A 17,314-nucleotide genomic window follows, 5' to 3' on the forward strand; every position below is an offset into this window, starting at 1 on the left:
CCAGTAGAGAGAATAAATCATATTCAACACAGCAGTACACAGGATTATGGTGACGGCGATCACACCGGACTTGGCAACAGGAGACGGAAAGCCGAAATTGTTGCTTCGTAAAGCGTGAGTTTGCTTGAGGGTAAAACCCCGTAATAATATTTTATGATCCTTTGTTCTACTTTTCGATGGTTCGAAATATGAAACATCGGCTCAGCTTACGTCTAGCATCACAAATTGAGCATTTGAGAGAGAGGAGAACGTGGTTTTGTTATACCTTGTCACCTGGAGTGGTGGTACTCGTTATGGTCGGTCCAGATTGAATGTTCTCTAGCTACGCAACTTCTAGAGTGAATATTTCATCCACGTCATTGAAAAAAAAACGGCTTTCTAACAGTTACACAAAAAAGTCAACAAAAAAGAGACAATATCCTTTATATATATAAATGTTTGTATCAGAGTTGTTGTGTTCTTGCATACATTATTTTATTGCATCGGTAAATCGGTAAAATGTAGTTTCATCGCAACGTCATGAGGCAACAATAGGAATAAAACATGGGTTTTTACTTTCCAATTAGAAGTAATGTGTTGTTCGAAATGTAAATGAGAAAAGGCATTCATTTTGTTGAGCGTTTATTAACACAGACGTTTGATAATTGAACATGTTCTGTGTGATGTTAAACAAGGCCAGTGCAGTGCCCATGTGATGGGTAGCCATGATCATGTTGCAAATAATTTATAACCATCATCTCTTTCTTTGTTTGCTACCGTTTCTCTTTCGTTATTTATTTTTCTCGTGCTGCTAACTAACTTTTTTATTTTTGATAACCTAATTTTAACTAAATGTATTTAATTATTGGACTTTTATTGGTGAAATAAAGTATAATTTTATCTATTTTAGTGGTATAAAGTAAACACATACCATGTAAATGCTCAATGAAATCATAAGTAGAGATGTTTGCATTCAAAGAAATGAAAGTCTCCATTTGTCAAAAAACCAATGCAAATCATCAACAGACTATGTTTGTTATGCTAAACTATTGAAAGGCCACCATATCACCAAAGTACAGAATGGAATTCAAGGAAGCATATTAAAGTTTTTGTTCACTTTGTAAAACGTCATAGCTTAATGTTACTATGAACTATTACTCGCTTGTTTCAATTGCAAACCATTCTATACTGCTCGACATCGATGTATTGATACACTTTTTTTGTTATGGGCACCCTGACCCAAGGTCACAAAAAAACATGGAAAAATGTATCGACCTATATCAAACCTTGTCAATGAGGCACGTGAAAGTTGCTGTGTGTGTGCGCAAAATGAAATGGAAAAATAAATAACTTAGACTCTAAACTAATTGACCCAAATCAGACAGGCGTGAACCTTGTGTGAGGGGATATCATCGTTTGTCAGCCACTGCCAGCCAGGAGGTGACCGTAGAGATTTAACACAGGCAACTACATATTGGTGTCGCATTGCTTGTCAGGTTATCTGTCAAGAGTAACTCTGATTTTATATGTTACAAAATTGATGTATTTTCAGTTTTATTAAAGTTTCGCAAGCACTTCATTCGACTTTCGATGTCAAATGAAGTGATAAATAACATCAAATTAAAAGAATACTGTGGAGTCAATGTAAAATCACATTGTAAATTGTTGATCGAAGGACATGCTACGCTCGATGGAGATAAACATATAGCTGGTTATGGATTTGTAGTAAATCCGCCATCCACACAATACCATTCGCCATTTGTCACAATCGAATTGTCACGGTTGAATCTTACCATCGTCCAAAAAATCACGGTCAAAACCCTCAACACTTTTTGTTATGCCATTGCAGAGTTTAACCTACTGCTATGCTCGGCAGGAAGTAGACTAACGGTCACCGGTGGTATGCGTAGCCTGTAGTAAATGTTCAACGCGTTGTTTGTGGTCGTAGAACCAACCACATTTGTGTTATTTCTAACGCATACTACAGACAGAGGCAACATTATAATGGCAATGTATGAGGAACGGGTGCGTCAGTCACCTTGTGTGGGGTTGTTTACTGTGGAAATTATTTAAAGCTATGTCGAATCTGTTTAAAGTTTTCAGTTTCGATTATAACTGAAAATATTTGAAAAGTTTTATCATTCCGTTTAAATTCAACAAATTATTATCACCGAAACATACAAAACACTCTTACAAACTTACAATGTGCAATATCGCATATAATATATTTTTTATATAATAAAAGTAGCTAATATGTAGAGAGAAAACTATATTATTGTGTGTCTCTTTTAGCTAGTCATAAAGGAGCTCTATTACTTACATGGGCTCGAAATTCTTCTCTCTACTCTTCTCTTCATCTTGACGTTATAAACAATTTTTCACGATCAAAAAATGCTTCAGCAGCGCCCAACGTGGGGCTCGAACCCACGACCCTGGGATTAAGAGTCCCATGCTCTACCGACTGAGCTAGCCGGGCCAGGTGATAAGGTGGTTACAAAAGAAAAAAACGATCTGATCGAGGTTGTCCGATGTAAGGTCCACGGTCGATTGTGCGTCATTCACAGATTTTTATTTTTTACGCATTACTTGCGCTTACATTGCGCTTGAGGGGTGAGAAAATAAGCCTAAGATAAGATAGTGTTGAGAAGAAGCATATGCATCAAATTTAAATGAGAACGCTTCAATTCTTTATTGTGTAAAATCAGTTCTTCTTGGTTGATGTACGCTAATCTAATGGGAAACACTCTTCAATGACCCTTGAACGAAATGAAATAAGATCGAGTTGAATACCCCCACTTCGGTCTTTGTTTTCCGTTTCGGAATGCATCAGCAATGGTATTATGTTTCATATAACAATTTAAAACCACTGCATCTTTGCGCTCGGCATAACTATGTTAACCAGCATCAACCTGAGCGCGTGTGTGGTGGTACGTTCCTCTGGACGCGTTGCTATTTATTTCTGCATGCAAAAAAAAAAAACGAAGAAATAGCCGTGATCCGGCCAACCACATCGCAATCGCCAGAGCGTATTAATTTAATCGCGAAGCGCTCCGATTGTGAAAAGGTTTCATCGCATTAAACCCTTTCGTAAGCCTTGCAAGACTTCCGTTCGGTACGTTCTCTGCCAAAGGTGGTCTCTTGTTTTTACGTTACGATATGTGTGTACAGTCTTTTGATCAATGGTAAAAAGCTCTTTCACCGTGCGTTCGTTTATCAGGCAACCGCACAATGTGTCATCCAAAGACGAAGGGCCCGATTGGAGGGTTGTGTTGGCCTTGTACAGGGAAATTGCTCAATTGACCGACGAACCGGGTAAAGTTCTGTGGAACCACACAGAGTTACCAATCATCACATCATCGATCGTGTAGGACTAGAAATGCCGCCCCGTTATCGATGAAGGTCCTCCGGGGGATGTGTGAACTCTGGCGAGAGTTCCATAGTTAATGTGTTGTGTGCCTTCCAATACAAACATTGTTCATTATGCTTTTTCCCTCTTTTTGTTCTATTTTTTGTTTTTGCTACTGCGCACACAATCTGCTTCATTGGGTCGGAAAAATGTGACCCAGCGGCAACAGATTGTCGATGGTCAACGTTAACGAGGTGCCGGTGGTGTGGCTCTGTTCTGTCTTGTTTTCTAGAATAAATCATAATTAACGACACGTCTGTTGAAAGGCTTTTTACATAAATTTGTCTTCAGATACATGTGTGTGATGTTATTTGTTGCGTGCTAGGACGCCATGAAAGGCGTATGAACGAGGTCGGAATACGAAAGAAGCGCCCTATTAAACTAGCTTGCAATGGGAAGTTGCTAAACATATTGTCTTGACAATATTTTTAACATGTCAGCTACATTAATATAATATGTTTTGTTAAACATAACTGTAGCCAAACCATAACAAGCCCTGTTCTGATAACAGTAGGGGATGTAGCTCAGATGGTAGAGCGCTCGCTTAGCATGTGAGAGGTACCGGGATCGATACCCGGCATCTCCAAGAAAGTTTTCTTTTACCGGCGTTGAACTTGTCCTATAATGGTAGAACGCGTCAGCCTTGGAATTATTTTATTTTTTTCTAGTCAGCAATTTTGTCTTCTTAATACTCTCTACGGTACACAGTTTCTATGATGCCTCATTATTCACGCCTACAGACACGTGGTCTGATGATAATAAATTAGTTGGCTTTTTGTTGTGTGTCTGCCAAAATACTTTCGTGAGCGGCTTACGGCTTTTTTATGATACCGATTAAGATAACGCACACAGAAATTGCTATCATAACTTAATGTACTACAATTACCTCATCTCACCACCACGCGATACTCACGGCGGGCCAAAACCTGTGATCGTTCACGCCTGTAAGTCGCCAAAAAGCAAATGAAGTCCATTATCTTAGGCGAAGCCGCCAATGTTTAGTGGTCACTTATTTTGTCGTTAATCAGAAACGGTAGTACTAGGGGGTAGATTATGAGCGCAGAAACTCTGGTTCGCATTCGCATGAGTAAAGCGGATAAAGGATCGCCAAGTTTGAACCAGAGAGCGAATGTATTAAAGCAAAGAAACAAATAGAAAATTATGAGAAAACCAAAATGAAAAAAAAAACGGAAGAAAATATGGAAATTCTCTACTGAATGCCAACACAACAGTGTACGCTTATTTTCCCATGCCGGTCGTTTTCACCTCACCAGGAAGGATAACGAATTTATTAGCCTCGCGTGTCACCATATCGTTAAGCTTGTCAGCGACAATGGCGCTAGCGGAAAAACGAAAGAAAGAGGGAGAGAGTGCGTGAAATGGTTAAGGCTGAGTTTGGTCGTCGTGTCCCACCAAGCTGCAGGAATGTTTTCACCCATTGAACGGTAGAAAATTCCACCTCCACAGCATGTTTCTCCATCCCGCTTTAACCACCCGCCATGGATGTGCAACACTTCATTCATCTTGGCGTTCCTTTTTATGTATATTGGAAGTCATTTTTTGCTTACCATTTACGAATAAATTGCAAAAACCTTCTGGTGTGCGGCGTTGTGCGAGGACAGACGGAGTTTTGATGCATTGCCATCCATATGTTGTCGCTGGCCTTCTGCTAGACGGTAGTCTTCCAGCTACCATCCTGCTTATATTTAGGTCATTCAGTTAGAGCCTCCTGATTCCTTCCATTACAAAACTTCTGGACAACCCGGAACTGACCAGCCATAAATTTTGCCCTCATTTTAACCCCTTCAGAAAAGCTGGACGTGGCCGGTAAGTTTGTGACCGCCTTTCCACACAAATCACCACCTAACGCGATCGATTGCACGGTCGAACGGACTTTTTAGTGGTAAGGGCAATCCTTCCAATTGCCGAGCTTTCTGGGCACGAAGAAAAGGAAGCTGTTGGAAGCTTACGGAGGTCGATGGGGGGGGGGGGGGTCTGACGGCACATGCGGTCACTTGGAATATGCAAATTTACCAACAACGAACGTCCGTTTTTATTGCATCCCGTGTTCTTCCGTCATCTCGTACACTCGCGCTCGCTCGGGGTCTCCTTCGGGGCGCATCCATTACAAAATCGATGAATTATGTTGCACCCCCCTCTCTCTTACGCCGTTTTGCATCGGTTTTGTGGGAGGAAAAATTATGAGCACAGAAGCGTTATGGTGAACCGTAAGCATCGCACATCGTTTAGCGACACAGAAAGGACAACGGGTGTTATAAAATCTGGTTTCTGGGAAAAATAAAGCGGAATTTTGCTGTTGCTGCATTTTTGTGCATTCTCGTTTCCGCATGTGTCGCGTGAATAAAACATTTTTTATGGTTTTTAATTTTTCCCCCCTGCCAAGTTTAATGCATGTCCATTAACACAGCCGGCTACAAAAGGAACAAAATAGCATTTTCAATATTGTGCAAACTGATCTTGTTTCTGCATTTTAATGCTATATAAACGAATATTTAATGATTTTAATTTTTGCGTTTCGGATTTCATTTTCTTCACGTAAGCTGTTGTTCCACGATTTTTTTTAAGTAAAAGTGTGTTTAATAAATTGAAGCTCCAAGAAGAGAAGCTTCCGGTGCGAACAATGGCAGAGGAAACATAAATTTGGTAATGCGGAACGATTTTATTTTGGAAGGCAACCTGTGCCGTGTGACATATTTTTTTACATTTTAATAATGAATCATTTCCTTATGTGCTTGACGTATTTAGCATTCCCTTTGGTCGCGCTTGTGGTACCGGACGCCAAGGTTGGTCAACAGAGAAAAAAAAGAAGATTAAACTTAACCTGACACAAATAGAATGGAATAGAAAGTGTGGGAATGTTTTTCTTCTTTTGAACTATGTCCAATCTTGTCCAGGATATTCTTCACCGTTAAGATGAATGATCTTACCCACGGTTAAAAGTTTTACAAAGATAAAGCCAACAGGTCAACAGAATGGCTCGGTTTTTCACATCAATTTCTGCTACATTTTATAGGTCTGCCTCATAGCAATGGGTGGAATCTGTCCCTTGTCACACATTTTTAGTGATTTCTGAAGTCCTCACAAAAAAAAACACTGAAAACTTCCCGCTTGTTTTGTATTTGTTGGGTCCTCGTATATCATAACCAAAAGTACATATATACAGTTTTTTATCATATAGTTTTAGATACTTTGATCTTAAGTCCTCATTCGCTTCTTTTCGATATCTGATAGTCTGGTAGTGATGAACTATGAGCTAAGTGAACTGAGAGTATCAATTGGATATGGAAAATTACGATATCATTATTTTCTGCCACCTAATTGGAATTATTTCATCTCGTTTATGAGATGTATTCCTACTGTCATATATTATTGCTCTTACTAGCAATACTAGCAGGCATGTAATCTTGGACTCTTAATGTTGTTCCAAGAATCAACATGTTTTCCCATTTACTGGGAATTCGTTTAGTCCTAAGCTTTCGTTACCTTCATTTGTCTTATCTGCAGATTAGGATGTTCTATGTATGCTTTGAAAGAAGTCTGGCATGGATTAATCCAACGTGTCCATAGGATCATTCCGAACAAAGAAGACGCTCTTCTTTCGAGAAGTAGCGTTTATGTGTTATGTGTTTGTGCAAAAACGCTCATTTTTGGTGAAAGATGGTTCCCAGGATAACCTGTCTTTCGTTACACGCACGCATATTATGATTTTGCTTGCGTGGGTAAATAATTTATCTCTGGAGAGTCGCTTTGTTCCACGAAGTTCTTTTTGGTGGGTCGGGACAACAATGGTGGGTGTGGTGATTATGTTGTGTAAATGCCTCTGGAAGAATAAATATATCAGTGCATTGGCCGTTGTTACTTGTTGAATGTATTGCTTAAAGTTGTAATAACCGCGTGGGAAAAGTCTTTAAGTTGGCAACTTCAAAATGTACAAATAAAAGATGTATTTTTTCCTTTGCTATGTACATAATCCGCAAATTTTTTTAGAGCAACTAACAAAACAGCTTAAAGCATTATTTCTTTAGTACGGTAGACTGTGCCCAGCGTCGGGAACTGTCCAGATGTATATCTCGTTCTCATTTCTGCGTATGAATATCAAAGCAAGTTGATAAGCAGTGGTGGCAGTGTTAGCGGTCTGAGAACTCAACTGCTGCTGTGAAGTAAAAACCTCCAAACATACACATACACACATACGTTTTCCCGTGCCTCGTTTGACGGAGTTATGTTTTTGTAGACGAGTCAAAACTTCCCCGGGCGCAAGACACAGGCACCACAACACAAGTTGATACGCAAATGCAGACCGTGTAATGGTAACGCCCGGCATCCTAAGCAAAAGCAGAGCAGGATCTCCTTCCATCAGGTTTCCGTCAAGCGCGGTCGCCCTACTGTCCGCGCGTCTATCCGCCCAGCAGCGGACCAGAGGAAATCGCTAATTAAAACCCCTAAAGTTTTATTTGCTCAATTTTTTAAGGCTTTTGCCAACATTTCCCAGCGTTGTTATTTGAGTTGTTGTTTGGTTGAGGATGTATGTGCTCAATGCCGGAGCAAGTTTATGTTATCATCTACAACGAAACAACCACAATTTGCCGTGGTATTTTTTCACTTTCACGGCATGATATTATGGTTGGCGTGCTCTTGATGAGGGCCGGTTTTTCATTTAGCCCCTTGCACAATTTGAACGAAGCCTGCAGCAGACGGTCAGAATTTTAACGAACTGTATAGAAGGTTAAAATAATGTTAACATATTTTAACTGAGCATAAGTAGTGGACTTTGGTTTTGTTTTCGACATTGTGTAAGTCAATTTAGTAACTGGTCTAAATCATTAGAATAAAAAAAATCTAACCAAAATACGAAATTTTCAAACTTATTTGTGATTAAAAGTTCGCATATTTACTGCTGCTAAGATAAAAAAGAAACAGCTAAATATAAAGGTATTCGCCCCACTTGGGTGTACTTCTTTCGTTTTAATGCTCCTTCATGTTATTCGCGAAGAAACGGTAAAGCATAGCTGCTGACACTGCAGGCTGAAATAGCGCCATTAGAAGCGGAGAGCGTAAGTGCCTTCGTGGCGCAATCGGTTAGCGCGTTCGGCTGTTAACCGAAAGGTTGGTGGTTCGAGTCCACCCGGGGGCGGAAAAATCTTTTTGCTCTCAACAGTAATACTGTGTAAAGGTTAACTTACAAGCAACTTACCTAACAAATTGATTCAACGTGTTCCTGCTTGGTTTTGCTGTAGTGACGAGAATCTGGCTAAGTATTTCTTCCTTGATTGATATTTATTTATTACGTATACCTTTGGATCTTACAGACTACAAATTAAGCAACGTTGGACATCAATAGTATGTTAAGCAATATACTTACTTACTTTCTTACTTACTTACTTTTTTTTTATTCATAAAGAACGGCCTGGCCGTATTGTTTTTACTTACTTACTTAAGTAATTAATAATATCTTTCGTTTTACGCGTTGCTTTGACGTCATACATGATAAGGTCGCCGGCAAGATATGTAACACGACCGATCGTCATTTATTGAGTGTTTTGTTTTACACTTAACTTTTTTAATTACTTTACAGTTCTTTCGAAACTGGCATTCGATATTTGAAAATAAGTCTGTCACAGATGTAATGATTGATTAAAATTTTCGCTCGAAATCAATGGGATACACTAACGGAACAAATATAAATTGCTCCTCCCTTCCAAAAATTGTTACGCAAGTTCGCAGGAGTGTAGGAGTGTACCTTATGTAGGCGCATGGAAATTCGATGACTAAACTTTCTTCGCCGCCTCGGTTTCCAAGGTTTTTAGTACAAACATTGTTTTACCAGCAAAGGTTTTCCGAGGGAGAGAACACTTCAGAAGAAGTTGTTTCATTTCTGCCATGTATGCACCACCCTGCCTGTGTTGGTGTGAGTTTTGCCGTCAGTGCTTTCATTTTATGAAAAGAAAATCCAAAACGGTTTTTCCCTTGCTGCTGCGTATGGATTTTTTTTCTCTCTCGATCTCTTTCGCTTAACGTTTGGTGCAGCACACTTCTTTCTTTTTGCGTTCCAATCTTTCTCTGGAAGCATCTTCGTTAAAATTTGTTCGAAAACTTAAGAAATGACGATGATGCATACATCCACAAGCTGCTGTGTACCAATGTTTCGCGCAATGTTTTGACAGACAGACCCCAGCGTAACACTACCATGTGTACGGTGTGGTGTGCTCTCTGTGGGTCTCCGGAGCTGGCTTCCCGGTTGGTTCGCACGAGGCCAAAACATAATCAGTTTTGCCGCCATTGGCCTACTGCGCGAGGCAGAGGGTGAAAAGTAATGAATGTACGAAAAAATCGTTGTGGGGTGGGGATGTGGGGGGAAGGGGGTAAGGTAGCAGGGAAACACTAGACAGGCGGTTGCGGCGTATTTTTTCATGTCAAGGTCTTTGGCAAGCTAGAAGCAAACGGTGCGTTTCGTGCTTGCAAGGTGTGCTTTTCCGGCGCTTTGATTCACGTTCGATTATGGCGCACATCAACTGAACGTTACCGAGGAGAAGCTACTTTTATGTATTTGTCCCGCTGTTCTTTTCACATTTTTTTTTTAATGACATTATTGTTTGGGGGCTTAAAACGTGTTTCAATGTATTTTTGTTAACACCGCATGTGTTGCGATAAAGGCATGTTTACTTACAATAAAAAAAGCTATCTGGCATACTTGAGTTTTTTCGAGTATTGTATGAATTTGATTGTCTTTTCAAAATCTGTTTCTAACTCAGATGGTATTTTAATATATAACAACTGAGTAATATAGCTAAGTAATATATAATACTGCTAAGTTATCTGAAACTTGAGGAATAGATATACCTTATAAGTATACCAAGTACATTTTGAGAGGTAATAACGGCGATCCCCACACGACTGGATCGCATATCAAATATCTGGATGTTGACAAATTAAGTAAAAGGTTCTTGTAATAGTCGGGCCATATAACCTCTAGAGGTTGTAGAGCCACGGACGAAAAAGCATGCTATTAGAGGAAGGCCTTTTTTACTGTAGTTCATGATTTTTTAAAACATTTCCAGCTAATTTTCAAATCAATTGTGATCTATCCATGACTGGACTAAGATATTTGTGTCCACTTCTACCTGTTTAGGATCTATTTCATCTTCAAAGGTGTTTCGAAAGTGAAACTGATTCTAGTTCTATAAAAAATTGTCCCTTCGCCTATAAAAGTGCGAAAGCCCAAGAATGGCTTGAACTTTGTGACTTCAACTAAAATACGTGCACTAAAATACGTAATATGTGCAGTAAATGTCGGTATATATTTTTAATTTTGTTTCAATGATTTTATGCAAATCTCTCACCTTGAAACGATACACCTCAAACTCAAATACCATACCAAGTTTTTAATATTGTCAACTTTAGTGTGACATGCCGTGATATTCCGGGAATAACGAATGCATTTTATTTTCCTTATTTAGAAAAGGAATTTCTTTTACAAACCTTGCATCTCTCGATCATTCATCATCACTGGTGAAAGGGAAGGGCCAAAGTAGCTGGACAACTTTTGGCACTATGTTTTATGTCCCAAAAGTTAAAACTCCTCCTGCTTTAGGAAAGCCAACAAAACAATCTCACTCGCAGCGTAACTTGGCGGTGAATTATTATGGTACTGCCAGCTTTTCGGTGGCCCATCAGCATCAACTTTTTGTCCCATTCCGAACGCGGCATTGTTGGTGGAACTTTATTATTATTTTTTGTTTAGCTCAAAACTCACACAAACTCTCTGGCGCAAGATCGTAGCCTGTGGGTGCTTAGTGTCTTCGTCAGCACAACACTGCTCACGGCCATCAGTAGCTTTGGTTGGTGCCGGGCGTTGCTGCACTTCATCTAAGTCTGCATCGTTTCCAGCGCTCCAGCGGGCAACAATCTTTTTCCCCATGTCAAACTAAAGTTCGTCGAATGGTGTTCGCGGTGTGGATAAGGAAAAGCGCGCAAACTACTTTATATATTCGCAGAAGATTTGCTTTTGTTTTTCCTTCTGCTGTCAGCTGCCGACGAATAGTTTCAGTTATGTTGCTTGGTTTCATTGGAGAGCTATGGAGCTTCCACTTTGCTGCAATATTGCATTCCGGGAAGAAATATTGTGATGTTGAAGGACTGGGGACGTATGAAGGAAATCATTAATCTAAACTGTGCGAATCACTGGAGGACGAGTGTTTCCGTTTCGTCCTGAACTTTCAATGAGATTAATAAGGAGTACTGCTGTTGTTTTGCTATGGTAATAGTATATTACAGTTCGAGAAGCTAGTTTTCTTTAATAGTCCGCCTTTAGAAGTCCAAAACAACAGTTCTAGAATTATGTCTGTACGCGACTTCCCAAAGATCGAGGGAAGTAATACGAACAATTTTCAAGGACTTTTTTAATTTATCCCCTCATACGTATACGAAGCTTTCGTGGTTAGTCTCGAGAGCGTCCTGTGCAGTTTCGAGTCTTAACCCGAGACTAAACTTCTCTCACCTCTGTCATCGTTGCATATTCATGTGGGTCCTGGATCTTTTCCATTTTTCCCCCCTCTCCTTTTCGCTTTCTCCGGCATCATAAACTGAAATTACTTCATGCAATACATATTTCATGTGGCTTTCATTGGGAGCTATCCAAAGCCATGTTTATGCCTTGTCACTTTGTCTGGGATTTGGTGTTTTAAATATCGTGCATCTCTCATCCCTGCTGCTGGGAGAGTTTCACTTCCCAACCATTATCTTTTACTTTATTCGAGACATCCATTTTGCAAACAAATGCAGCTGAGAAGGAAAACTTGTGTATCGTTTCATTCTCCGCCATTCTATCCTGAATGTGAAATTGAGCAAAACTCGTTTGCTTGCGTTGTGAATCCATTAATATCATGCACAAGTATGGGGTGGTTTTTTAACGTTGCAATTTCATGACATCCAAACGAGACACCAAAATGTAATGTAAAGATTTGCGCCGTCAGACGTCTGGTTTTGGTCTTAATGCATATTAAATGTTGCAGTAAAATTAAGCCATATGCAAAATGCGAGAGTGAAGATAAGAGGGGGAAAGGTACACAAATCAAAGGTTTAATCATGGAACTTATTCCTGGCATTTTTTTCACCGTTTATTATTACTAATCGCATTTTTTTCTTTTTATTTTTCAGGTTACGTAAGAGAATCAAGAAAAGGTATGTATACGTGTATAAGAACTCTAATTCAAGGCCCAAAAAGTCAGTGCACAAGAAAGATTTTTTTTAAATTTAGTTTGATAGACGATGAACCCTGCATAAAGTTGTCCAATAAGTTCCACCGATGAGCCGATATTGCCTCCGTTTTGGAGCAATCAAGAAGAGCAAATAAAATCAATTTTAAATAATTGCAATAACATCCTTTCGGCTCGTGATCGGCTCGGGAGCTTTGCTTTGAAGTTTGCCGAAGAAAGTGTTTTGTCGTATGACCATGACATGAGGATGCTTAAAGCAGATTCAAATACTGATCGTTGTGGGTGTCAATTGAATTTATGCTCGTTAGACGGCTTCACTGACGTGTACGTCAGTGAAAACACATACGTTACGATCGAGTCGAGTACATCGACTAATGAGACAAAATGGGTTTAAAATTAAATTGCTCTCCAGCAACAAGGATACACGCTTAACGCTTTTCTTTAGAATTTGATTTCAAAATGGTAGCTTTTGTTCATTTCTTGTCAGCAATCGAAAGGACAACAAAAAATAGGCAAGCATAAAAAGAATCCTTAGCTTGTGTCTGGTGTGTGGTGCGTATCGATGAAATAATTTTATTCAAATTTTCCACACCCCATTTTGGTTGGATTTTTTGTTGTTGGTATGAATATTTAAATTGCCGTTTTTTCCCTTGGTATGGGCCTGTTGGCTATAATACCTTTCCGATCTGTGTGATGTGTAGGCTTGGGCCCCAAAATGACAGGATGGATGGATCTTTTCTCTATCGATCGTTGCCGAAAGGCAAACCAAGATGGGATCTCGCTTGACAGCGATGAGAAGAAAACACAGACAGCACCGCTTTCGTTGGAACTTTTCGTATTTATGTTCCTGCTATCCTGCTTGGTATGTTGATTTTTGTGTACTGCTTCTTTTTTTTTTTTTTTTGTTCCTTTGGCTCTGGAAACGCTTGGAACCTTTTAAGCTACTCGAACAATCCTTGCTGCAAAATGCTATGGTAACGCTTTAACGGTTAGAGGGTTTGAAGTTTGTTGCGTCATGTTATTTTTACGCACCCGTTTAAATCCCGTTCACCAACCTGTTGCGATATTTCTACATTTCAACTCGAAGTGTTTCATCCTTTTTCCTTCCAAAACAAGCTTCATTTTGTTGATTTTTAAGTGAGTATTATATAAAAAAATCGAGTCGTGGAACGCCAGAAACGGCAGGGCGAGACCTCTGGAGATTGTTGAGCAAAAGAAGAAGAAGTATTTCTAATCATAAATCGGTTAGAATCTATACAATAACAATTATAATTATTTGAAATTTATTCGGGTTTTAAAATTATGTGATGATTCTTCGACGCGATAATTTTCTCACAATTCATATATTAGGAATAGAAATTATGTAGATGGCGATTGTCTTGCTGGCGATTGATATGCTGAACAGTATTAAATCTCTTAAATCGATGTTATCATATGCGTATAAAGGATTGTCCCCGAAGTTTCTAGCTCCAAGGCTCAGATGATTCTCTTTAAGGCCAGGTTGAATAAAAGAACATCATGCCAATATCCCTAGAGCTGGCTTTTGATGTCAATAAAGGACCTTGGCTTAATTCCATTACCTGTCATCTGACATGTGACGTGATGATGGTGATTCTCATTTTAAGAAGCCCGTTACGCTTGGCCAGGATTCTAAAGTGTCCATCGCATCATATAGTATTTCTCTAACACTGCTTCATGCGGATTTTATATCAATGTAGATATAGTAAGAGTGTAGATACTGTGCTGCTATTATCTCCAAGATTTACCGCACACCAAAAGAGCCCGTCGCAAATTTAAGAATCGTTCGAAATTTTGTAGCTTTAATTGGATAACTTGTGAAAGTCAAAGTAAGGGCGAGCTACCGGTGTAGTTATTCCAATCATCCCTTTTATTCCTCTTGTCGAATACTCTCGTCCTTTTGCTAACGATAACAGCTTGTCTCTCTAGAGAACAGCACAATGTTCTTGAAGAAACTTTCGCATTGTACATTCCATCATCAGCTCAGACCGAACCCCATTTACATGCAACACACAGCTACCGGTGTTATTTATGTACACCGGTGTACTCACACGTGCACTTTCGATTCACTGCGCTAACTGAAGCCGCACTTGTCAACTATTGCAATTCTGTTATCAGAGATGCCATTCAGGGCCAAACACTTTATTTCAGGGTTTGCGCAGTAATGCACTCTTCATAATTCCCCTAAAGACACTGCTAAGCAGCGTGCCGTTGCTTGACCGGCTACGAAAGAAGCTGTGCACGAACGTTTTCGTCACGATAAGAGAGCTCGGCGCGGTACAGGCTTTCCAGCCGGCCGGGGGAACAATTATTCTAATGCTCACACTAATGACATTCGTTCGTGTGCGCGCGTGAGGGCGTCGTCGTGAACGCAATTGCACCGTGCGAATGGTGGTTTTACACAGTTGCACAGTAACGCATGTAGCGCAACTTATTGCGTTTAGTAATTAAATTCACTTACGAACCGTGACCTTTTCCGTGGCCCAAGGCACAACCAGCACCAGGCTTTCCATGTGGATACCGCTAGCGCGTGCTTCAAGAGGAAGGCATTGAATTGGAAATTTCATCAAAATTGCACTTGACCAGCCAGCACACCTCAATGGAATGACACAGAGTGGAGCAATACAGCTACCGCAATTTCGATGAAAAATGTAAAATTGACGTTGAAATTCTTTCTTTCTTTTATGTTCCATGTGCTCTATAAGGTTAATACGTAACTGTTTCGTTGTTGATTGTTGTTTCTATATTTTGAAATAGTTTGTGCACTTCTCATTAAAACCTGTATTAAACAGAAACATATGTTTCGCCAAGAAAAGTATCATAAATTACAAAATGGCAAAGATGTATTATACAATACTGCTGTTATCGTACTCGACAGAATTGTAAACGCTGCCGTCGCTTATTTTAATCCTTCCTAAGCTGAACATGTTACGAGAGAATTTAGCGTTCCTCTTTTCTATCGATCCAGAGAAACCTAACAGTGAAACATGTTAATCCTTCCGTGTTAGTAATTTTCTTTCCCACCGATGCATAACAAACCTAGGCATTAGTGGTAGAACTGCTGGAATGGCCACGGCGAAGAATGTTGGTCAAAGAAAACTGAACAAATTGAAAATTATGGCTTTTAAAATTTTGAAGTAAACTTTTTGTTTAGTTTGCTGCAAGTCATCTGTTTTTTAAACAGAAATTTATCTGATGCTGATAGCAATAATTTCCACCCAATTGGCCATTATCTGCAAACAAGCTGAAAGAAGCGCATTTCGGTAAAGTTATTTTTTTCTGAGCCCGCGCAAAAATATGCCTGAAATTATTGGTTTTTGTCTTGTTGTCTTGCTGCGGGTATGATAGTCCGGAAAAAACTAAAGCATAATTATATGTCTGGATTTCAAACACGAACAAGACTAGTAGTGGGAGAAAATGATACAGAGCAAAAGTTTTGAACGGGCTTGCAGCCCGAATCCAGCAGTTCTGGGCAAATTTTGTGTGAATTTTTAAATTCGTATAATTTCATTAAAACGTTTGCTTGCCGTCCTTTGGGAGAACCGGGCATGCCATCTATCTCCCTGCACTTTAACCGAGATAAGGCTAGAATTTCGAATTCTACGTTGTTTGCATGCCTTCGCCCTCTGGTCGGTGCCTGTAATATCGCAGATCCTCAGGTCCGGTGGATGTTGTTGTGCTGCAGTTTTTTTTAGATTAGCAGTGGAAAACAGTTGTAACCATAAAAAGGGGAAAAACTCTTTCAACTATGCTGTCATTGCTTCCCATATGTTGCGGAAAATTTCCAGCCATGAGAGAGAATGCATTATGTGAGTGCGAGAGAGGAGATGCCCAACAAGTCTGGTCCGTCCAGTGGCTGATAACGTGGGTTAGTGGTTGTAGTTTGGGAAACAATTTCCCGAATAAATAGTTTCGGTGATTACGGTTGTTTGTTTTTCGTTGTGTTTTGTTGCTGGATCCACATTTCCACAGTTAGTTTGTTCACGATATTTCGCCTTCATCGTTCGGAAGAACCAATGTGGGTCGAATGGGAAATGTGTCAAGGAAATGTTAACAGCCCGATGCACATTCTAATGAAAGGAAATTGTAAAAGGTCACAGGGCGAAAAGTCCAACACCTGGTGTGTGTTGGTGCGGTATCATACCTCGTCGTATGCCATTTCTGCACATGGAGGTGTACCTCGTACTCGCCTGTTATGTGACACACTGACCCTGATATTTTTAGTCCGTTTCGGCGTTTGCTCGCTTGCATTTCGTGTTGTCCATTTGCAAAGAAAGCATGCACACTGGCGATAAGAACCCAGCAGGGCCAACAATAAAAAAAAGTCATCAACGCTTCACTGGTGAAGGGAAAAGTGCATCTCTTCTTCGGGTTGTTTCTGCATTTTGCTTTAGTCAAGAGCTTAATGCGATGAGATGTTTGCCCGAGTGTATGTGTGATACATGGAGACGCAAAACAAAGCGGGCATCATGTTACGCAAGATGGCGCAACTGAACTGTAGCAAAGTAATGGCAAGCATTAAAATGAACCCGAACAACGTTCGCTCAATGGTGTGCTCTACCTGTCGAAGTTGTGAATGAAAAAGCTCTATACAGTGCAACCTGTGATAATACGTCAAGGCAGACAGACGGGGTGTGATTGGTGAAGGGTAAAATGCACACACATGGGGAGGAAA

General features: G+C 39.9%; 1 protein-coding gene and 3 non-coding genes across 11 annotated transcripts in view; 3 read left to right on the forward strand and 1 right to left on the reverse strand.

The window, feature by feature from the left end:
- The window catches only part of LOC118511695 (disintegrin and metalloproteinase domain-containing protein 10), a 69,145-nt gene that overhangs the window by 20,959 nt on the left and 30,872 nt on the right, over window positions 1-17,314 (forward strand). For all 8 annotated transcript variants that reach the window (XR_004906173.1, XR_004906172.1, XM_036055098.1 and 5 more), the window contains one exon: window positions 12,563-12,586. Coding sequence is in view for 6 of the 8 variants with exons in the window: in XM_036055098.1 (XP_035910991.1) it covers window positions 12,563-12,586 (24 nt within the window). In the remaining 2 variants the exon portion in view is untranslated. The remainder of the gene's footprint in view (window positions 1-12,562; window positions 12,587-17,314) is intronic.
- Window positions 2,383-2,455, reverse strand: Trnak-cuu. The gene has a single exon. It is a non-coding gene; the product is annotated as a tRNA-Lys (tRNA).
- Window positions 3,899-3,971, forward strand: Trnaa-agc. The gene has a single exon. It is a non-coding gene; the product is annotated as a tRNA-Ala (tRNA).
- On the forward strand, window positions 8,467-8,540 carry Trnan-guu. Its single transcript has one exon. It is a non-coding gene; the product is annotated as a tRNA-Asn (tRNA).

The sequence above is a fragment of the Anopheles stephensi genome, chromosome 3 (genome assembly GCF_013141755.1).
Source record: "Anopheles stephensi strain Indian chromosome 3, UCI_ANSTEP_V1.0, whole genome shotgun sequence".
NCBI classification, from domain to species: Eukaryota; Metazoa; Arthropoda; class Insecta; order Diptera; family Culicidae; genus Anopheles; species Anopheles stephensi.